The following is a 22,329-nucleotide window of genomic DNA, read 5'->3' as shown; positions in this document are numbered from 1 at the left end:
GAGGACAAAGCAGCAGGGTCTCTTCCCTGAGCTCTGGCCTTGCCCAAATTCTGTGAGACCCCAACTCTTCCCTTCCTCACTCCCTGTGGTCCCAGGAAGAAGGCAGTGGGGTGGCTCCCATCAGGTCACAGGAGTGGCCCTCAAGGAAGAGACACACAGTGTCAGCCTGCTGTACACCCCAAGACGTCACCTGCCAGGCCTGGCCCCTCCCCTGTCCAGCCTCGTCCCTTCCACTCCTCCTCCCACACCCCAAAGCACAGTCACGCTCATATAGTTTCAGATCCTTACATTGTGTTCTTTCTTAGTCTTCATACATGCTGTTCCTTCTCCCTCAGATGCCCTTCTCTGCCTTTACCACAGAGAAAACTCCTACTCATCCTTTAAAAGCGAGTTCAGAGGCCAGCCCCTGCTGGAACCTTCCCTGGGTCTCCCAGGCAGGGTTAAATGCTGCTGCTTTGTGCTTCCACAGCGCAGTGGAGATTTTTATGAGCCCTAGCTCATTGCTTCAAATATCCATGAACTTGACTGTCTCCTCCAGTGAAAGTCTCAAGGCCAGGAATTTTATCCTGTTCATCGCTGTGTTCCCAGTGCTTAAAAAAGGAGTTGGCACACAGTAGGCTTTTACCAAGTGTTTGTTGACCGACTTTAAGAATGTATGGGGAAAGGGATGTGGTTCAACCAATTGGATTCCCATCTACTATATAGGAGGTCCAGGGTTCAATGCCCAGGGACTCCTGGTGAGGGCAAGCTGGCCCACGTGGTGAGCTGGTCCATGCAGAGTGCTAGCCCATGCTGGAAGGCCGCCCTGTGCAGGAGTGCCCCCTGCGTGGGAATGACACCCAGCGCAGGAAAGCCACCCCGCCCAGGAGTGCCAGCCAACACTGAGATGGTGCAACAAGAGACACAAAGGAGAGAAAATAAGAAGACATAGCAGAACAGGGAGTTGAGGTGGCGCAAGAGAGTTATCACCTCTTCTCCACTCAGGAAGGTCCAGGATCGGTTCCTGGAGCTGCCTAATGAGAACACAAGCAGACACAGAAGAACACACAGCGAATGGGCACAGGGAGCAGACAGCAGGGGAATGTGGGGGGGGGGGATAAATAAAATAAATCTTAAAAAAAAAAAGAACGTATGGATGAATGAACAAACAGTTTCTTCCAGCTCTGGGATCCTTGGATCCTGCTGTTTTCTCATCTTCTCTGTCTTGGGCATTTCTTCACAAAGGGCCTTCCACAGTCCCATGGCTTTTCCTACCACCCACCCCAAGCAATGTCTGGTGTCCTCAGTGCCGGACACTGCAGGGTCAGGAACTGAGCATCTCCAGTCTAGAGAGTTGGGGGTTAGATACAGAGAGGAGACCACAGGAGACTGAGGACAGCAGCGGAGAGGGTTGGGGACTTGATTGTGCCTTCACCAGTCACGTGGCGCCTGGTGGGCCGGTTCAGGCTCTCCCTCCCAGACAGGCCTCTGACTGGGCCGCTGGGCATGGCTGCCGCTCGCCTGCCCTCCCACCTCCCCAGGCCCACGGCTGAGCGGCTGGCGGAGTCAACGCTGGGCCAGCCCGAGCAGACAGCTTTGCACGATTGCTGGCTCCAGGCCTCCCAGCCCAGCTTGTAGCTCCCCCCAGAGTGGCGGGATTGATTGGCTGCAGCCGGAATGGGCACCAGTCTCCCTGGCTTGGACAGAAACGGGGCCATCTGTTACACCTCTAGTTAAAAGTACATAAAGTTGAGCATTTGTGCGCCGACAATACCACCCCTGACACCCTCCACGCGGCACAGCGCTCCGGCTCCTTGGCAGGCTCGCGCTCCGCGACAGGCCGGCGCGGCTACGCCTACACACCGACTCGGCTGGCACCACCGCAGGCGCCGTGGCTCCACCCTCTGGCAGCCTGGCCCAGCTGGGGTGGGCTGGGCTGGGCTGGGCCAGGCTGAGTCCAGCCTAGAATCCCAGACCCCACCTGTCTCAGAGGGTGGGCGGGATGGGGGCAGGGCAGAGGTATGTTGGTGCAGGACTCCCACTTCAGCTCAGGGTGCCTGGGCTGCAGATAATACCAGACTTCAAGATTCTGATTTGGGGAGACCCAGGACAGCTGTTCACACCGGTCCTGGGGGCGGGGGGTGAAGTTCCAGGTGGGCCAGGGTTGGCTCTGGGCTCGGGCCAGGCCTTAGGTTTTCTGGGCCAAGCCAATTAGAAGACTCCATCTTGTTACCCAATAAACTCATGAACCTGGAGTTCAGAATCCCCAAGTTGGCATCCCACACCAACCCAGAGGACAGCTTTGGACAAGGCTCAATTCTGGACGCTGGTCTTGGATTCTGATTTCTAGACTCCAGTTGTTTCTGGGCTCTCGATTTTGGGTTCTGATTTCTGAACCCCGATTTCTAAGCTCTGGCTCTAGACCTGGACATCCAAGGCCTTCCACAAACATCTTTTCCCACTTACCTTCCTCGTGCCCCAGCCTGCCTGTACCCCAAGCTAGGGTTAGCATTCCTGTCTCTGTCCCTTTGCTCTTGCTGCACCCCCTGCATCCAACCTGGAATACTCTATTTCTTCCCTCCAGCCACTCAATCCTACCTGTCCTCCAAGGCTCCTGTTCCAGTCCAGGCAGACTTCTCTGGCCAGAGGACCCTTCCCAGCTCTGATCTCCCAGAGACCCCCTCTCTCACCTCAATGGTTTCCACGAGTCTTGTCCAGTGTGAGACTCAATTTCCTCCTGCACAGAGAGAACGTATGCTGGCCCTCGTCTTACCCACAAACTATCACAGGGCAGGGTGCACGATGTGGGGGTACAGGAGGGGTCTCTACAAGTGGCCACTTGAGCTCAGCTGAGCTGAGGAGGGGAGGGACAATGCCTAAAGAAGTAGTACAGACTCCTCCTATAGCCTCCCTAATGGACTTTTTTTGGGTCACAGCCCAGAAAGCAGATGGCCAGGTACACAGACAGCTTTTAGACACTGGTTTACTCATGTGTTTGCGCAATACACATTTACTAAACACCTGTGGTGTGCCTAGCCCTGTGCCAGGTCTGGAATGGGGGCAAATAGTCAAAACATGAGATTAGTTACAGTCCCTGCCCTCAAAGACCTTTCCCATTAGTAAATGTCATGAAACAGGTCCACAAATAATAACTATAATGCAACTAACCTACCAAAATCAACAGTCTATTATCTTTCACAGCAATAGACTTCCATAGCTGGAAAAGACCCAAAAAAGTCAAAGACTCGGATATCCCATCCTCAGCAGAAACACATTTCTACATATTATGTGAAACAATGTGGGTAAAGCTCTTAGCACAGAGCTTGGCAGAAAGTAAGTGGTAGTGGAAAGCAGATTTGGCTCAATTGATAGAGCATCCGCCTACCATATAGGAGGTCCAGGGTTCAAACCCAGGGCCTCCCGATCCATGTGGTGAGCTGGCCCATGATGCGCACAAGGAGTGCTGTGCCACGCAGGGGTGCACCCCCCCCCCCACCGCATAGGGGGGCCCCACACACGAGGTGTGTGCCCTGCAAGGAGAGCCACCCCACACAAAAAAAGCATCGCCTTCCCAGGAGCGGCGCCGCACACCTGGAGAGCTGACCCAGCGAGATGATGCAACAAAAAGAGAAGCAGATTCCCAGTGCCACTGACAAGAATGCAAGCGGACACAGAAGAATGCACAGCGAATGGACACACAGAGCAGACAACGGGGGAGGGGAGAGAAATAAATAAAATAATAAATTTTTAAAAAAGTAAGTGGTAGTGAAATGATGATAATCATGGTGATGATGATGGTAAGACTGTGTTCATTGTCCTTCTCAGCAGATTTTATGTTCTGCTTGCATACTCCGCATGTTGGGGAGCTCACTCCCCAACAAGACAGCTAATTCCATTGTTTATACTTCTATCTGTAAGGAAGTCGCTTCCAAGGATGAGCTGAAATCAGCAGTGTTGCCCCAGCAAGTGAGGTATCTAAGGTATAAAATTTAAATTACCCTGAGAGTAAGCACCTCCTTAATGTTGCACCCCAGGCACCACCCTTGCTTTAGTCCCAGCAAGCCTGTGCCATCCTCCCCCGACCAAACCCCAAGGCAAGAGTCATCAAATCTCCAAAGATGCACAAGTGGACTACAGGATGTGGGATGACCTGGTGCAGCCCCCCCCCCAAGATGGGCCATGGGGGCACAGGGGACCCAAGAATTACAGGAGGGTTTTAATTCTAGCCAGGGCACTCGCCTGTCCACTTCCAGCCTCTCCCCCACAACTCCTGCTGCCCGGCCTGTCCGCCCTCCTCCCCCTCAGCACTGTGGAGTCTAAGGCAGGTGTGCTCACATCTGCCCTAAAGGAAACCAGGCAGGGAGTCCTAAAGGACCTTGGGCAGTGGGCCTGGGTACAGAAAGTCAAGTGACAGTTTCTCCTTCCCATGGGTGTCCCCAAGCACGTTGGTGTGTGTGTGTGTGTGTGTGTGTAGAGGGGCAGAATGTAAAGCTCGTAAGCTGAGGAAAACCCTGGGGGGGGGGGCAGGGGGCAGGAGGGCTGGGGGAGGGAGGAAGGAGGGCTCGACTTCCCTACTTTCCATAATTCAGTCTCAACGCTACCACCCGCATGCACCTCCAGATACACTGCGGGTGGGGTTTGAACCTGGCTTTTCCGAGCCCCTTCCTAGCCTGGGGTGGGAGAGCTGTCTGAGAAACTCGCGAGGGTGGGCGTGGGAGCTGAGACATGCAGACCAGAGGGCCGGCGGGGCCGCAGGGTGGGCGCCCGGTGCGCGGGCCGAGACCTGCACTTCCCCGACCTGCCAGCAGCAGGCGCGGTGGCCCAGGAGCCCGCAGTACAGGAGCATTAATTTAAGAATAGCTCACACTAACATCCCTGGCTGTGTGGAAACAGCGTTTTATTAAATGCTTCACACAGATTCGGTATAATAAAGATGAATATATTATATTCTTTGCCTCCCCCAGAGTGAGACAATAATAAGGGGAAAAAAACCAATAAAGTGAAACATAAATACAATATAATGGGACTTGTGGCGCGGGACGCGGGGCCTGTCGGGGCTGCCACTGGGCGACCCCGCGGCCAGGGAGCGGAACTTCAGCCTTTTCCCGCCAGAAGGGAGCCCCAGACCCCGGGGCCAGCTTCCCCACAACCAGTCCCACCTTCCAGGTAGGCCGCCCCAGCCTCAGAGAGGCGGCCCCGGGAGAGGGAGAAAGAATATGGGGGGGTCGTCTGGGCCAGACCCGCTCTCCCGTGCTCCTTCTCGCCCTCGGTCCAGGACCTCCAGGGACGTCGGCCCCACAGGACAGGCAGACTCATGAGCGGATGGACAGACTTGAAGAAGGAAAGATCGGGAAAGGTAGCGTCTACCTTGGCCCAGTCGCTCCCGCCTCCCTGGGATCCTGAGAAAATAGTGCCCTCACCTCCCCAACCCAGGGGTTGTCCCATAACATGCTGGAAGTCCCTCCTTGGGTCTTACTACCATCTTTGTCTGGGCACCGCCAAAATCGTTGACCTGAAAAATAAGTTAATTTCAAAGCTTTCCCAATGCGGGAATAAAGCAACACTTGGTGAGTTGGCCAAATTCTCCCCATGTATGGCACTGCTGGCTCTGCGAGTGCTCAATTTACCTGTCCAAGGCAAGGGAGTGTGACCTAAACGCAGGAACGCCCTCAAACAGGATCTGGGGTCGATTTCTGTGACATGATCTTAACCTCAGTTTCCTCTTCTGCAAAATGGAGATGAGATGAGGATTGAAGAGAAGATTTCTAACGCCTGCACCCTGTTGGCTGAAAAAGAAAAAGAAAAAGAAAAGAAAAGGAGCTACCAATCACTCCCCAAATACTCCTTAAAATAAGTGGCTATTTTAAACCTAGAATCCTGGCGAATTTCACTTTCTTCTCAGGTCCCAAGGTAGCGAACTCCCTTTCCCAAACGAATAAAAAGACTTGATTTCCCTTCACCCTCCCTGAACCTCCAGCCTTTTGCACCGTCAGGGTTCAGAGAGCTTAAGAGACTTACCCAAGAACACACAGTCGGTCGGCCGTGGAGCCATCTGAGGTCAAGGTGCCACGAACCCCACTTCACCTGCCTCTGTGAAGACACGGGACCTGGTTGTGCCGCAGCCTCCCGGAAGCCCTCCGAGGTTTGGCCGCGAACCCAGACCCGGGTAGAGGACTTAGGACGAGTAGAGGAAACCCAGGCCTCCCGCACATCACCAAGTGGAAACTCCTCCGGAGAAAAATGAATGAGAATGAAATGTGTAGAGGCCGAGGGGAGACGAAGAGGAAGAGAGAACAGAAAGACGAAAATTCCCAAAGAGGGCTGCGGGGAAGGGGAGCGCGGAGCGGGAGGGCTGGGAGGGCGGGCGCTGCCTCCAGCGCGGTTTCGGGGATCCGGCTGCGCAGGACGCGCTGGGGGCCTTGTCTGTGCCGGCCCGGCAGGACCAGCGGGGCCGTGCGGGGGTCTCAGCCGGAGAGTCACCACGTGCGGGAAAGGCGGGGGCAGCGGGAGAGGGTGGGGTGGCCCTAGTGGAAGCGAGAGGGCGTGGGGGGTGCGGTAGAATTTGGCACCGGTGGATTTTGAGTGCGCTCTCTTAAGATCCGGAACCCAGGGATCTATAGGAAGTGGAAACAGCCCAGGGGCGCTGGTTCAGCCCGAGTGACGCAAGGCTGCAGGCGCCACACACTCGGCGGGTCTCCCGGACGCCGCCAGGCGCGGCTTGGGTCTCGCGTCCCGCGCCCGGGCGAGCGCAGGGGCCCGGGCTGATGAGCGGCTGTGGCGCAGCCGGGACTGGGTCCACCAGTCCGAGAAAGACCGGGTCAGAGGTCCGGGAGCCTGGGGGCCGGGGGGGGGGGGGGCAGCGCGTGGAAGGTCCTGCGGCTTCCCCGGCGCCTCGCGGAGATCGCGAGGAAAATCCCGGCCCGGACGAAGCAGCCCCGGGGCATCTGGGCTCCGAGCACGTCCGAGCCTGCCTTTCCCGCTTTGCCCAGAGCCACGCGGCGCACGTTCTCGCTGCGGGTGGGCACTGCCGCCCTGCAGGTCAAACCCCGCGCCCCCTCTTCCGGCCTCGGTGCCGCCGCCTGTCCACTCTTGCCCGGGGTCTTGGGGCACGGTGGCCATTTAGCTGGTGGGACCTGAGGGGATGCGGGATCCGGCAGGCTGTCGGGATTCGGCAGGGCCAGGATCGTGCAAACAGACCGGGAGGGGATCTGCCATGCCGCCGCCCTCCTCAAGCGCGTTAGTGGCCCCTTCCCTTCGACAGGGACCGGAGGGGCGACACGGGCGGTGGCGGCGCTAATGCAATGAGCCCCCGCTCTGCTGCTGAATTATTCACGCGCAGTTTATTACGAGGAGCCTGACTCAGGCCTTTCCCGCGCTCGCCTAGCCGGCTGGCGCGCTCCTCCGCCTCCGCGCCCCTCCCTCCTGGGGCCCTCCATCTAGCCCCCTGCCCTGGCGCCGGCCCCGCTGCCCGGTGGCCGCTGCCCGTCCCCCCGCGGGCGGTGAGATTTCGGGAGAACAGAGCTGCCGACCACCGCTCGCGGTTTTGCTCTGGCCCGGGAGCTACCGGGCAGGCTGAGCTGGAGGCGCCAGGGGAGAGGGCCAGCTCTTGGGGCTCGTGGAGCGCCTAGGAAAACGGTACCTTCACTGCTGGCCCCGGAACGGCAAGGGGGCTTGGGGGCAGCCTCTCTCCAACATCCCAGCCCCACATAGCCACCCCAGGAACCACCAGGCCCTGCCTCCCCCTGCTGCTGCAGGCCCGCTGGGGGGTGACCAAGGCTCTCACCCCCCACCCCCAGCAACTCAAAGCCCAGGCCGCTGAGGGAGGGGTATAGGGGCCCCCTGGCCCCCCATTTGGGCTGGCAATTCTGGCCTCCTGATTGGCCGTTTCCCTTGCCTGGAGAATGGCCTTTGCTTCCGCACCCATCCAAATGCTCCTGGTTTGTCGACGTTCAACTCAGCCATCTCCACTGAGAAGAGAGTCAGCCCATCCCCCCCACCTCTGGTTCCTTTATCACAGCACAGGGGTGACTGGGAGAGGGTGTCCCTTCCCTGCCACCCCTGGCTGCCCCATCACTCCCCATCTTGTCAGTCCTTCTCTGCTTCTGAACCTACCCGTGATCTTCACCACCACCACTACCCCCTTAAAAGAAGAACAAACTCCACCCCTGGATCAGGCCCCACCACAGCTGTGTCCAGAACCCAGGAACACCCCTCCCCTCATAACTGAAAAGCATTAAAGAATGAGGTCTCTGTGCCCTTCTGTGTGTTTTGGAGCGTGAGCAGCAGGGGTTCCCCACACATCTGCACACAGCTGGCAGAGGAAAGGCACCAGCCCCTCGCTCGCACCTTCCTCCTCTCTGGGGCGCAGGCTGAGAAGTCCCTGCTCCTCTCTCTCTTTGTCTCTTATTTATTCACTTAGTTTATTCATTCAATGAATATTGAGGGAGCACTTGCTGTATGTCAGACTGACAGGCATGGAGAGAAGATTCAGTTGCCTCTACATTCACAGCCAGGTGGAGAGAGAGGTAGAAGGGCAAACAGACAGACAAACCAACCAGCACATCCCTGGCAGGGTTAGAGACCCCCAGATGGGTATGCTGAGGCGCACAGAGGAGCTTTACAGAGCAGGGAAGCCTTCTCCAAGGAGGTAAATTTGGACCCAAGCACTAAAGACAGAGCAAGAGTTGCCAGGAGTGGAAGGAGTGGAAGGGACGAAAGGGGACCTTTCCAGCCCCAGGATGAGGGAGGCGAAGCTTCGGATCAAATGAAAGGGCTGTTCTGGAGGCTGCTGATTATAGCCCCCAGGGCCACAAGCACCTCCAGGAACTAGTCTCTTCCATCTCTATCACTCTGTGGTCTCCCTCTATGACCCCGACTCTTCTAAGGAGTAGTAGATCCCCCATGCAAGGCTGAAATGCCAAGAAGAAGTGGGTCCATTTGGCCAGACCTCCCTGCCACAAGGCTCTGGATCGGTGCAGTTCACAAAAGAAATGTAGAGGGGAGAAGCAGGAGGGCTTGCTCTCCAAAGGGTGTGCTGGCTACAGCCCCCGCCCCATTGCTCCTTGCCAGCAGAGGTCCTGCAAGCTGGGCCTGGCGGGGAAAGCAGGGCAGATCCAGGAGCAGACTTGGAGTCCAGCATGAGCTTTGGAGTAGCTGCCTCCCTGCTCCCTCGGCCTGTAGGGAGGAAGCTTCCCGCCCCCTTCCCCATGGGTCTGCTTCTGGCCTTCACCTTTTTCTGGCTCTCCAACCCCTTCGAGAAGCCAGTGAATTATGTAATATTGCCCCCAGAAAAACTTGTCACCTAGGCTCACACACACAATTTTACATACAATTTCTTGGGTCTACAGAGCCCCCTCAAGCCCATTTAAAGAACCCTTGGGGGCTCCCAGTTAAGAACTCCAAGGCTTAGGGATTAAGAGCACAGACTTGAGTCAGAAAGACCAGTCTTCAAATCCCGACTATTCCAAAACAGGCTGCGTGGCTTTGGACAAGTTACTTAACCTCTCTGTGCCTCATTTTCCTTACATGTAAACTTTGGGTAACAGGTAATAGCAGTAGCTACCTCCACTAAGTGGTGAATAATAAAGGAAAAAATGGCGCTGAAACTCTTAGCCTGGAGCCAAGCACATGGCAAGGGCTTATGGTATTTATTGTCATGGCTGTTGTCATTACTACAGACAGTGGCCCAGGGCAGAATGTAAAATCCAGTGGGTAGTCCACAGTCCTCACTCAGTCAGGGCGGCAGGAAGCTGTCTATAGCTGAGTCTACATCCCGATCACAGAAGAAACACTCCGAATTCCACACGGAGTGTCAGAGCACCAGGTCCTAGGGGGACAAAGCAATCCAATCTTACAGTTGTCGGAAAATTAACTCGTTACAAGCAGTGTTAGACCCTTGCTCTGAGGGAAGCTCTGGCCTGAGAGTCATCCTGGGCTTTTACCCTCCTCATCTGGAAATAAATGGAGCCACCAAAACAACCCCGATGGAAGCCGATGGAGCCTTGAGGGTTTGTGGGACTTATTCTTCTGGGCTAAGGAATAACTCGTTTTGTTTGGGTCTACAGGGTCCCCTCATCCTGGCAAGTCATGTAATGCACTTTTTTTCCTCCGTGTCTGGAATAGTCCCTAAATTGGGAGGAAAGCGGATTTGGGGCAGCATAATCTCTTTCCCTTCCTTTGGCGACAGAATAAGCCTGGATCCCATCAGTGTAGGCAACACACAGAAATTCTGGAGTCAGACTCCAGTGTAGACCTGGGGCTTTGAAGTCAGGCATTCTCCCTGCAGAGCAGACTCCAGGTACCAGCCATTTCAGCTCAAGGGGAGACGATGCCCCCCAGCTGACTGAGGGTGGAGGGACCGCAGTTCCTCAGGGGCAGGTGAGGCGAGGAGGTTGGAGCCCCACAGCCATGGACAGGGTTCCTTCCCACCAACCCCTGCCCCTCTGACTCTGAGTCCCTCCCCTTTTGGGTTCTCGAAAGCTCCAAAACTCCTTCTTTGAGGAGGGACAGTCCAGGCTTCAGCCGTGCCCTTCAGCATTATAAAATCGTTTATACCCCAAAGGCTCCATGGAAACATTCAACCAGCAGGCGGAAGGAGCCGGGTGCCCCAGCCTGCACAGGTCCGGGGAGGAGAGAATCCCTAGATAGAGGTCCCCGCCTTCAAGAATCTCACAATCTGACGTGGGGGGGGGGGGCGGAGGGGATCGGACCGCAAACCCAAAATACAGCTCCTTGCTCTGCATGTGGGGGTGGGTTGGGGAGCTAGGAATCTAGAAGATACAAGCTATGGGTCAACGGGGATGTGTGGGGTAAAAACCGTGGATTTGGGGAAAGGTCGATGGGTGATTTGGGCTGGTTTCTAAGCCAACCTGGGCGGGGAGATCTAAGATGCTGTTCCGAACCCAAAACAACAAGACGGCGGGTGGCGCCACGTGCTCCTTGAGTCCCCAGCAGTGCAGTGCGCTGGAGCGGGTTTGGCCGAGAGAAGGCAATTCTGCCCAAACAGCAAAGCCGCGATATTGGGCAGCAGGGAAAAGAAGGCTTGGCGAGGGTGAGTGAAAGCGAAAGGCAAACCGCACAGGACTGTGGACTCTCCTCTCCACTTTGACACAATGTGGCCGGAGTCTAAAGGTCTGGGCGGAAAGGGCCCCAGTGGAGGAATTCTATGCTCCCATCCGTTGGCTCCCCAAATCCACATTTCTCGCCTTCCTGGAAGCCTTGTAACCCTGAGGGGCTACGGGGATGGGCCACAGCAGGGCCTTGGTTTGTCCTTAATGTCCGATCTGTGAAGAGTAGAGTGCCCACAGGCGAGTGTGGGTGGGTGGAAGGGGGCCCCCCTCTCTCTCTCCGAAGATCGGGACCCAAGAGTCCCTGTTCCCTGATCTGGAGGAGTCTCTGCTGCTAGCATGGGGCTGAGTGGCTTGTCTGAGGTGCTGGAATGGGGGGGCGGGGGGTATGGTAGGCGAGGGCAGGGTCCAGAGGCTGAGGCTGGGATCCTGAGGGCAGGAGTGAGGGCGAGGGCAGACCCCTCCGGGGTGCCAGAGCTGCCACACTGCAGGGGCCAGCCGGCCCCCCTCCCTTGGGTCTGTCTCCATGGGTCTCTGGACCCCATGCCACCATTGTGGGGCCCAGCATCACCCTGTGGCCCCCAGGGCAGTGTGGAGGGCTCAGAGAGGGATTTGTGGCTCTGAGGAAACTAAGATTGCCCATCCTCACTATTCCTGTGCCTGAGCACCCGGTGTGATGCCCACACACCCCCCCCCCCATCCCCAAGAGCAGGGCAAAGGTGGGGAGGGGGTAGGGAGTTCTTCCCAACACTTCTTTTTCTTTTCTTTTCTCTTAAAATTTTGTCTTTTTTTTCTTCTTTTTCCTTCCCAACACTTCTGAGCAGGCCTGGGACCAGTGCTGGCGTCCCCAAACAAGAATCCTTTCTCCCCACATGGTCCCTTTTACTCAAGGAGCAAGGAGCCTTGATTTCAAACAAATAACTAAATGTAAAGATAAAGAAAATGATCCCCCAGGCACAGAGGCCCCTATGCTGAAGGCACCAAGGGAGAGAAGCTCTCTCCCCTGTCCTACAGGCCAGTTCGGCTTCCCTTCCCGCCCTGCAGTGGGAATGGGGAACCTGAAGACCTAAAGGTTTTATTCTTTCCATACCAGTCTCTGGGCTAGGCCCCGGGCCATCCCGGCGGGCAGCTCTCAGCCCGTCTCTGGTTCACGCAGGCTGTCCAAGAGCGCTCCCCTCTCCTGAGTTTACAAACAAAGCCAGGGAAAAGGCCGGGGCTGCTCAGACAGGGGGCGGGGGCTCTGTGTGGGGAGCAACTTTTCCTCTCTTGACTCCAGCCACCTCCTCCTCCCCTCCTTTCTCCAAGGAGACATGGAAAATTAGACGGGCAGAGCCAGCAGCCCCCCAACAAAAACCAAACCAGATCCTGGAAAAAAGATAAAAGAGGGCCAGGAGAGCTCAGCACACAGGGATGCCTCGGAGAAAGAAAAGACACAGGTAGGTGTTCAAACAGGCAGAAAACCCCGCAGGCTCACATACGTTTACATGAATGTACACATGGAGAACCACAGCACACACAAAAACATATCCAAAAGCATAAGCACCCTCAAATACCGATGCACTCGAAATGCAAGCCTGATCCACGCAGGGTCCCGGCGGTAGGGTTCCCAGTCCGCGGCCTGACTCTCGCTGTTCCGGAGAGCTCTGCCCCAGCCGGGGCCGACCCTTCCGGGCCCCCGCCCCGCATCCGGAACAGCTGGAGTCGGCCGGCCGGGCGGTGCACTCGAGCCCGGCGCTGGGCTGGGCGGGGCCGGCAGCGGGGCCCCGGCCCGGCCCCGGCGGAGCGGAGCGGGGAGGCCCCGAGTCGGCCCCGTTAGCCCCGGCGCCCGGCCGGGCTGCCCGTCGGACGCCAGGGCTCGGGCGGACGGCGGCCCCGGCCGGCCCCGACAGCCGCGGCGGGAGCACAGAGTGCGCGCTGTTGCGGGAGGAGGTAGGGCGGCCGCTTCGGGCTCAGGCCGGGAAAAGAGGCGCTCAGAGGCCCAGCAACTTCCCCCTCCGCCTCCCGCCGTGGCGAAGGCTGAACCTCTCCACTGGCCCCCTCTCCCAGCCCTTGGGGTCCCCGCGTCCTGAGTGGTCCCACCCAGGGCGGCGGAGCCGGCTCGGACCTCCCGCGGGCCAGCCCGGCGGCTACAGCTTTCTCGCTTTCCCAGGCCCAGAGTCCAGGGCCCGTGAAGAGGGTCCAAGGGAAGGGCGCTGGGTCCTTGAGAGCGCGGCAAAGTCTGCACCGGGCCCTGGCGGGGCCCACCCCGGCTCCTGGTCTTACCTGGCCCGCGCTGCCGCCGCGTCGCCTCCGCGGCTGGGCTTCTTCTCGCCGCCCTTCTCGGGCTTCAGATCCCGGGTCCAAGAGCCGGGAGACTTCCAGGCCGGCGCTGCCATCGCAGTCACGCCGGTGGGAGGCGGATGATCGGGGCGCGCGGCTCGCAGTTTGGGGTGGGGGCGGTGGCTTTTCAGTCGCCGGAGGTTCGGGTGCAATAAAGGCGCCGCTAATGTAATTTACAAACAGCTCGGGCCGAGCACCGCGCCGCGCCCGGACTGACAGGCGCATTAGGCAGGCTAATTCCAGCCGGCTCCTCCTACCCCCGGCCCGCTAATTAATGAGCTTCCCAACTTAGAGCCGCCTGCATTGGACAGACAGAGAGTGAAAGAGGGCGAGGGAGAGCGAGAGAAGGAGAGAGACGGGGGGAGCAGAGGAGAGAGAAGACAGAGAGGGAGGGAGAGAGAGGGAGAGAGCGCAAGAGAGAAGAGGAGAGAGAACAGAGAGAAAGAAGAGGAGAGAGATAGGGAGAAAGGAGGAAGAGAGAGAAGTGCCACTGCGGATAATTGATTACTCCTCGATCAAGGCTAACTTGTTAGCAATAGTCAATTGCCCCGTCCCTCCGCCTCCCCTAGCAGTCCGGGATCGGCGCCCTCGCCTCGGCTTTTCCAACTGCCGCCGCCAGGACCCGGGCCAGGAGCCGCCGCGGAGCCACCTGACACCTTTAAATAGCACCGGGGCTGGCGAAACTGGAGCCCCGCGCGGCGCGCCCCGGCTCCGGCCCCGGATTGCTGGAAGCCGCGGCGGCGGCGCCCGCGTCAGCGCCCTCCTCCCGGGGCCCCGCGCGGCTCTGCCCGCCTCAGCCGCGGTGTTAAGCTGCCCCGCGCCCTGCCCGCGCCCTGCCCGGCGCGGCCTCCTGTCCGCGCGCCGTCGCCCGGCTCCCGAGCTGCCCGCGGGCTGGGTCCCCGCGGCCCGAGCCGCCCCGGCCGGGCCCCCGTACGAGGCCGAGATGACTTCCAAGGAGGACGGCAAGGCGGCGCCGGGGGAGGAGCGGCGGCGCAGCCCGCTGGACCACCTGCCGCCGCCCGCCAACTCCAACAAGCCCCTGACGCCGTTCAGCATCGAGGACATCCTCAACAAGCCGTCTGTGCGGCGAAGTTACTCGCTGTGCGGGGCGGCGCACCTGCTGGCCGCCGCGGACAAGCACGCGCCGGGCGGCTTGCCCCTGGCGGGCCGCGCGCTGCTCTCGCAGACCTCGCCGCTGTGCGCTCTGGAGGAGCTCGCCAGCAAGACCTTTAAGGGGCTGGAGGTCAGCGTCCTGCAAGCAGCTGAAGGTAGGCGCCGCCGCTCGGGTCCCCTGCGCCCAGCTCCGGGTGCCCCACGCCCTGTGCCCCTGCCACCTTCTCCCCCGCTGGCTTCCAGGGCCCTCCAGCACGAGCTGCTGCCGCTGGGAGTGGGAATGAGTGAGAGAGGACCCAAACCCTATTTCCTAGGGACCTTGGGTAGGCAAGAGTAGGGGTGACCTGAGAGGGGTGGCAGGAACCCAAGCTCTTTCAGCATTCTGCCTGTTCTGCCCAGCTCCCTCCTGTTCCCAGGGACCTGGGCACTCCCAGCCCTGCTCCCAGGGGTGGAGGCTCAAGAGCCTTTTGCTGGGACCCTGTGGGTAGGGTTAGAGTCGGGGTGACTGGTAAGAACTAGCATTGACACTACAGCCAGGGTCCGGGTCTGGCTACCTCCAGCTCCCCAGTCTTTCAAACCAACTCTTAGGTGGGGGGCAGAGACCAAAACAATTTTTCTTCGGGTCTTCCGGTAGACCTGAGGCTGGGAGAAGGAGACTTTGCCATAGCGGAGGCTTGCCCCAGTTCCGGGGGCCAAAACAAAGCCGAGAAGGAAGAGCGGCAGGGCGCGGGCCGCCAACCTGTGCGTTTGGGGGCTAGGAGGGCGAGAGCCTGGGTGGTGTCTTCTCGCCCCGCACGAGTCTAGACTGTGGTTTCCTCGTAGGCCGCGACGGAATGACCATCTTTGGGCAGCGGCAGACCCCCAAGAAGCGGCGGAAGTCGCGTACGGCCTTCACCAACCACCAGATCTACGAGTTGGAGAAGCGCTTCCTCTACCAGAAGTACCTGTCCCCTGCGGACCGCGACCAAATCGCTCAGCAGCTGGGCCTCACCAACGCCCAGGTCATCACCTGGTTCCAGAACCGGCGCGCCAAGCTCAAGCGGGACCTGGAGGAGATGAAGGCCGACGTGGAGTCCGCCAAGAAACTGGGCCCCAGCGGGCAGATGGACATCGTGGCGCTGGCCGAACTCGAGCAGAACTCGGAGGCCGCGGGCGGCGGCGGCGGCGGCGGCTGCGGCAGGGCCAAGTCGAGGCCCGGCTCCCCGGCGCTCCCCCCAGGCGCCCCGCAGGCCCCGGGCGCCGGGCCCCTGCAGCTCTCGCCCGCCTCTCCGCTCACGGACCAGCCGGCCAGCAGCCAGGACTGTTCGGAGGACGAGGAAGACGAAGAGATCGACGTGGACGACTGAGCGACGCCCGGGATCCGCCGCCGCCCCGGGCCGCTCGCGCCCGCTCGCCCGCCGCCCCCGGGACCCGACCGCCGAGGGGAGCTGGGACCCCCCTCTGCCACTCCCACCTCCTCCCCCGTCCCCGGCCGGCCTCGGCTCCCGGCAGCCTCCTCTTCTCTCTCGAAGCAATAAACCGGGGCGGGCCGGCCGGGCCGGCAGCCGCGCTCGGCCTGCGCTGTCCGGCGAGCCCTCGCGGGGCGATGCAGTCTGGCCTCTGTATAAATAGTTAAACCTGGATGGCGGGGTCTCCCACGGCAGCAGGATTTTTCTTTCTCTCTCTTATTTTTTCAAAATCTCGGCGATCTCGATGTTCTCAAAGCTCTCGGGCTGCCGGGTTGGCTGAGGGTGAGCAGGATGGAGGGCAGCAAACACCAGCCCTGCGGCCTGGAGGAGGGGGCGGCCCCGGCGGTTTTGATTTTTCTCTGCATGTGGTGAATGCACCCGCTCGCTCCCTCCTCGCCTCCCTCGGCCCAGGCCCATCGCAGTTGACTTCTTTTATTTCCTTCTGCATTTTTTTCCCCCGCGTGGGAAGGGGGCGAGGGGGGGCAGCCGGGTCCTAACCGCCAAGTTCCAAATCGATCTTATCCTCCTCACATGAGAGAAGTCTGTTTTCGATGCCATTCTGCCTCCCAAGATGCTACCTTTACGGTCCCCCCTTCACGGTTTCCTGGGACTGACTGCTGGGGTCCGGCTCTTGGGGACAAAGCGGGTGGGAGGGGGAATCCAACCAACCAACGAAAAAGGAACCCAAAGCCCTAGAATTATTTTTTACTCTTTTTAGAATTTTTTTGCATGTGACAGAGACAGAGAGGAGGCCGGCCCAAGCCCCCACCCCAGCTCCTCCGTAGCTCTGGGCTCTGACTCCGCGTCTCCCAGGCCCGGCACCGCAGAGCCCTTCTTGGCCAGGGCAGGGGGCCCCGCTGGGGGTGGGCCCGCGTTCTCCTTCCCTGCTCCTGCCCTGTCCTCTTCTCCCTGGACTGTACCCAAGGCCTCTTTCTCCGATAAATAAAGTCTTTGCCATTTTACTAGAACTGGCGGTGACCGTGTCTGAGTAAGTGGGCCCGACTCGCGGCTGCCGCGGCAGGCTCTGTTACTTGCCACTGCTGGTCGCCGGGCAGCTAGGGCCTGGGAGACTTGCAGGAGTCTCAGGGCAGGCATCAGAGTGAGGGGTGAGGGGAAGCAGTGGGAGCAAGCAGTTCTTGCTCATAAACTCTCGGCAGCCAGTAAATGGGGGAAAGAAACGGGCTTCGCCAGGTCGGGGTAAAAAGAGAGGCTTGCAACGCTGGGAGAAAATGCATGTGTGTGCCGGGGGTCACGGGTGCAAAATTAATTTTTGGGGCAAAGGTATGGAGAGAGGGACTTCCCAGCTGGCTCCTGCTCCCCACTGCCCACCTTCAGGCATTACCCCTGCGCTCCCCGCCGCACAGGTTAAGCCCCCCGCGGACGGGCGAAGGGCCGGGATCAGTCAGTTCCACAGCTGGTAGAATTTGGGGGCTCCCAAGTTTCTGTTTCAACCCTAGGGCCTCCCCTTTGGACGGGAAATGCGGCCAAAGGCACCAAGGCAAGGCCAAATTGCGCCTGCGGCCCGGGAGATGTGAGCCCGGAAAGTCAGAGTTGGGGTGAATTTCTGGTGACAGTCACAAATTCTGGGCCCCGAACTCGGCTGGAGGCAGAGACATGAACCTCGCAGGGGCTCCCTGAGGCCGGTGGCCGGCCCGGGGGCGGCTGGAAGTCTGGCGCAAGCCGCTTTCACTTTCCCGAACAGTGCAAGTTTCTATCCCAGCTTTTGTTATTGTTGGGCTGGCGAGTGGCCGCTGTCACCAGAGTGGGGTCCCGCCTCCGGGCCGCTCGGCTCTCTTTCTCTGCAAAATTGATGTGAGAAACGCGCATCTGGTCTCGGGCAGGCGATGGGGCCCCCGGGGCCTGTGTCAGAACCCTGCGTGTCCGGGAGGAAACTAAGAGAGAAACAGAAAAAGGGAGCGCAAACGCAGAAAGAACGCGGGGAGGACAGAGAAAGACCGAGGAGGGAGAGAGAAAGAGGAAAAGCTACGAAGAGAGACAGAGAGAGAGAGAAAGACGGGGGAGATAGAGAAAGAGAAAGAGGATGGGTAGAGGGGAGAGAAGAGAGGGAGAGAAGGTGATGGCCGGGCAGCCGCGCGGGCTTGCGGCCCGTTCCTCCCGGGCGGCATAAATCGCCCTCTCTCAGGATGGATGGGTCTGTAATTCGGAGCGCGGACCATGAAGGCCGGGACGAATGGGCCCGGGCGGCCGCTGACAGGCGACAATAGCCGGGCCCAGCCCCCCGCGGCTCCGGGTGCGGGCGCGGCCGCGGCCCTCCGCAGCCCAGAGCGCGCCAGCGCTGGCGACCATATGGTTTTTGAATTTTCTTCACAATTTGTAGACAATTTGATGGATTAGGTCCCCGCGCGCGCCTCCCCAGCACAAAGGCGGCGCAGGGACCGCGGCGCGGCGGTCACCCGGGCATCTGCGCCCGCCGCGCGCAACGCGCCCCCCCGCCCCCGCCCAGCACCCGGAGCCCCGCGCCGCCCGCCCAACACGCCCATGAATCCCAATGAAGCGGCCCTGGCACCCACGGCCGCTCCCTGCTTCGCCGCCCGGGGGCCGGGCCCTGCTGGGTCCCTTCGGACTAGGGGCGGCGGCCCCGGGGCTAAGCCCACCCGAGCTGCGGCGCCCGCGGGGCGCGCAGCTAAGCAGGCGCATCGGGGCCGAGGAGAAACCGGGCCATTTATCCGCCCGTCTAGTTAAAGCGGGTTATTTGTTTGCTTCTCCGGCCTCCCCCTCCTCACCCCTCCCCCTCTCTCCTCCCCCTCCCTTCCCCTTCTGCCTTTTATTCTTTTGTCTCTAAATGGATTTAATGAGCCTGAAAAACATGACAATTGAATATAACCAAGAAATAAAAAATAACGAGGGAGGAAGTAAAGACGAAAAGAAAGAAGGAAAGACGGGAGGGAAAGGATTAATAAAATAAAGGGAAACTCAGTGGAAATCTGAAAAGGTTTATTGTGCGCCCTCTCTGCGCCAGGCCGCCCTGGGAGCTGGGGAAACTGAAACGAATCGGATCCGGTTCCTGCCCTCAAGGAGCTCCCAGTCTAGTGAGCCAGAGCCGCCACCCCCCCGGAGCTGACAGGGGGTCGAGGCCGAGGGGCGGGGGTGCGCCTGGTGCAGAACGCGGAGAGAGGGCGTCTGGGCTCCCGGGTAGTGGGGGCTTCACGGAGGAGGGGGCCCTGGATCCGGACCTTGAGAGACGGGAAGAATTCGTTTTTCCACAGGCCAGGAAGGAAGGACAGGACAGTCGACGGAGGGAAGGGGGCGCGAGGCGTCCGCGGGGCTGAGCGCGAGTCGCCGGGCCCCGAGAGAGCGCCGCGTTCTTGGTCGCGCACAGTCCGGGCGGCCCCGGGGTTTCCCGGGTTCTGCTGGTTTCGATCCCCCGGCCAGGCTGCAGGGGGATTTCCCGAGCCCCGAGGACAGCGTGGATGACTGTCGCGGCCCCTCGGAGCGCCGCGCTTCGGGGCTCGCCTCCAGGCCTTAGGCGCAGGGGGGCGGCGGGGAGGTGGGCGGCGGGGGGTCAGGGCCGAGGGGCTGGGCGGGAGGCGGGGAGCGCGCCGGGGTCCGGGGAGGCCGCGGCTCGGCTCCCGCAGCTCTGCGGAGGGCTACTGCCCGCGCGCGCCGGGGCGCTAGGCTGGCCTTGGCGGCGCCTGGGTGTCGCCGCGGGACCTGCGACCCGAGAGGCCCGCAGTCCTTGAGTACTGGCTCTGGACCTTTCAGCCGACACCTGCCGGGGCTGTCGAGGGTCGCGGTTGCGTGCGCTCTGCGCCGCAAAGGTGCGCTCGGCGGCAGCCGGGAGGGTGTATGTGCGGGTGAACGCGGCGTGGGTCGCATGAGGGGCTGTGCGCCCTGGGCCCGTTCTCGGGGCGAGGTTCGTTAAGGCTTGCGAAGCCCCTGGGCGGCCTGGGGCCGTGGCCGTCCTGTGTCGCCAGGACTCCTGCCTCCCGGTGGTCCCGCGTGCGGCTCCCGGCAGTCCCAGGGAGGCGACCCGGCTTTGTCCCTTCCTTCCTCCCCGCGCCCGGGGCTTCGGTCCGGGTGGCCGAGTCCCGGGTGTGGGCAGCTTCAGCGCTGCGGGTCGGGAGACCTCGCGGGTCGAGGACAGGCCGGGCCCACCGCGCCACCCGGCTCGGCCTTCCGGGTCTGTCGTCCCTGTCCGGGAGGCCCCGCGAGCGGCGCCGGGCGAGGCCGCGAGGCGCAGTTCCTTATTTTACGAGGTGTCGGCCGGTGTCAGACGCGGCTCGGATAAGTAATACTCCAGTCTGAGGGACCAGAACGTGGTAATTAATCCCAAAGACTTAAGTGTATTTTAGTTCAGGAGGAAAAAAATCACTAATTCAATCGTCCGGAAAATTGAAGTTTGATGCATGAGTCCCCCCTGAAAGGGACGGGCTGGGGCCGCGCGCCTCCCCTCCGCCCCTGCCCGTCGCCCCGGGGACCCACTCCTACCCACCCTTTTGAGTCGCCAGGTCCAGCGTAGTCTACCCACCCTGTCCTGTGGGGCCGCAGCCCCCGAACCAGGGCGCCCCCCCCGGGGGGGGGGGCTTTGCTCCCACCCTCAACGACCAAGCCCTCTTTTGGGGGACCAGAAAGAGGATTTCTTTCAGAATGCAGATGCCCTCAAACACCTGGTAAGGGACATAAGGGAACCCTGGGGGTGTAGCGGGAGCTGCTAAATAAGGGACCAGGGGTGGGCAGAGTCACAGCTTCAAGGCACATGGGGGGAGGGAGGTGGGACCTGAATGGCGTGACTCCTGGGGCTAGCAGCAGGAGGCTGGCAGGTGGGCGTTTGGCGACTGGAACTGTGGGTGCACTCAAGGGAGATGGCTGGGCTTGTGGGGAATGGGTGCATCCCTAGGCTGCAAGCGCAGGGTGGAAGTCTGGCAGAAGTTAGCAGGCCTGAGCCCTGAGTGTGTCCACAGGCCATGCCTCCCCAAGCAGGCTCCTCCATTGCCTGGTCAAGCTGCTGGGGCTGGAGCACAGGAAGGTGGGTGTTCCCAAGCCAGGCGTGTAAGTGTGAGGGGGGAGAGACTATACCCTGGAGGGAGGGGAATTCCCTTGAGTTTCCCTGGCACCCCACCTCTGTACTCTCCAGATCCAGGCCTGCCAGCAGCAAGTCACCCTCTCTCCTCTCGACAGTAGCCGGTCCTGGGAGACACCTGGGGGCTGAGGGTGTGTGTTCAGGCGAGTTGTGTCAGCACCATCAAGGGTGCACCCCTGAGTGTGTCAGCAAGTGTGTGCAGTTGAGAGAGACTGAGCATGTGCAGCTGATTGATGGAAATGGAGTGTGTGCAACTGGGGGTGACGGGGTGTGTGCTGCTGCGTCCGTCACAAACTAGTGTGTGCAACTAGGTGTGACTAAGTTTGGGCAATGGAGAGGAAAGGAGTAAAGCTGTCATTGGGGTGGGTGTGACCAGCGGGTGAGCAGTGCCCTGGGGTGTGGAATGTGTGCGGGGAGCTGGTGTGAACTGATAACCAGGAGAATGAACACTGACGTGGAACCGAAACGACCAACAGACAGACAACTGGAAAATCCCAGCTCGGAACAGGCTGGCCAAGTTGACTACTCAAATTTACACTTTCGATGGGAGGGGGCACATGGTGGGCAAGGAGGGCGCTCACTAGAGCTGAGCAGAAGGTGGGATGGAGAAACTCTAGCTGGATGCGAGCTTACTCTGAAGCCAGCTGAGGCCCGGGAGTGTGCATTCCCAGGAACAGGTGTGTGTGTATATGTGTGCGTACCCACGGCTGGCCTGTTGGGTTATGGGCCAGGCTGCCCTTCCTGCCTTCCCCCCTCCTGTCCCCAATTCAAGTTGGTCCCCAGACTAAACCTTTGTCTCTGGAATAATCTGCAGACCCACTCTAGGCTCACCATTTGCCAGGTGCCCTCACAACCCCAGCTGCCCCCCGGCTCACTCAAAGGAAATTCCTCCTCCCTGCAGACGCTCGGCCTGGTCCAAACTGGGGAGGGTCCAATTGGCAAGATGCACACGTGTGCGTGGCGGATGGGTGATGTTGCTGCCAGGACTGGGAGTGAATCTGCTTTGGAATCTGGTTTGTGTATGTGCATGTGTGCAGCGATGGCCATGCATCAGGGCGTGCGTATGGGCACGTGCAGACTTCCCCTTGGAGAGCTGGGTCTGGCTAGTTGTCTGTGAATGGAGTTGGATGCGATGGGGAAAGGAAGATTGGTTGTCTCTGGGTATCCTGGGATCTGTGTAGGTTTATTCATCAGCGAGAGTAAATAAAGTTTCAAGATGAGTTGTCACCACATCTGGGCGTGAATGTGGATTTGAGCACATGGGATGGAGGCATCCTCAACAGGGTGACTGCAGCCCCTCTGCCGACTAACGTGGGGTTGAGGGCAGGAGCAGTGTGGGGCCAGTGCTCTGCTGAGAGGGGGA

The 22,329-nt window shown here is 60.1% G+C and overlaps 1 protein-coding gene and 1 long non-coding RNA gene across 2 annotated transcripts; one reads left to right on the top strand and one right to left on the bottom strand.

Moving 5' to 3' along the window:
• Positions 1-4,901: 4,901 nt before the first annotated feature.
• LOC131278977 (uncharacterized) lies at positions 4,902-13,992 on the bottom strand. The gene is made up of 4 exons (XR_009186324.1): positions 13,308-13,992; positions 5,998-6,069; positions 5,607-5,765; positions 4,902-5,491 (listed from the first exon to the last, which is right to left on the bottom strand). It is a non-coding gene; the product is annotated as an uncharacterized lncRNA (long non-coding RNA).
• A 315-nt stretch (positions 13,993-14,307) lies between these two features.
• LBX1 (ladybird homeobox 1) lies at positions 14,308-16,893 on the top strand. Its single transcript, XM_004460049.3, has 2 exons — positions 14,308-14,632; positions 15,300-16,893. The coding sequence occupies exons 1-2, from the start codon at positions 14,308-14,310 to the stop codon at positions 15,821-15,823; spliced, it is 849 nt and encodes a 282-aa protein (XP_004460106.1). The 3' UTR covers positions 15,824-16,893.
• Positions 16,894-22,329: the final 5,436 nt, after the last annotated feature.

The sequence above is a fragment of the Dasypus novemcinctus genome, chromosome 6 (assembly GCF_030445035.2).
Source record: "Dasypus novemcinctus isolate mDasNov1 chromosome 6, mDasNov1.1.hap2, whole genome shotgun sequence".
NCBI classification, from domain to species: Eukaryota; Metazoa; Chordata; class Mammalia; order Cingulata; family Dasypodidae; genus Dasypus; species Dasypus novemcinctus.
The sequence above is the reverse complement of the archived record's forward strand: the minus strand, read 5'-3'. Positions and strand labels throughout refer to the sequence as shown.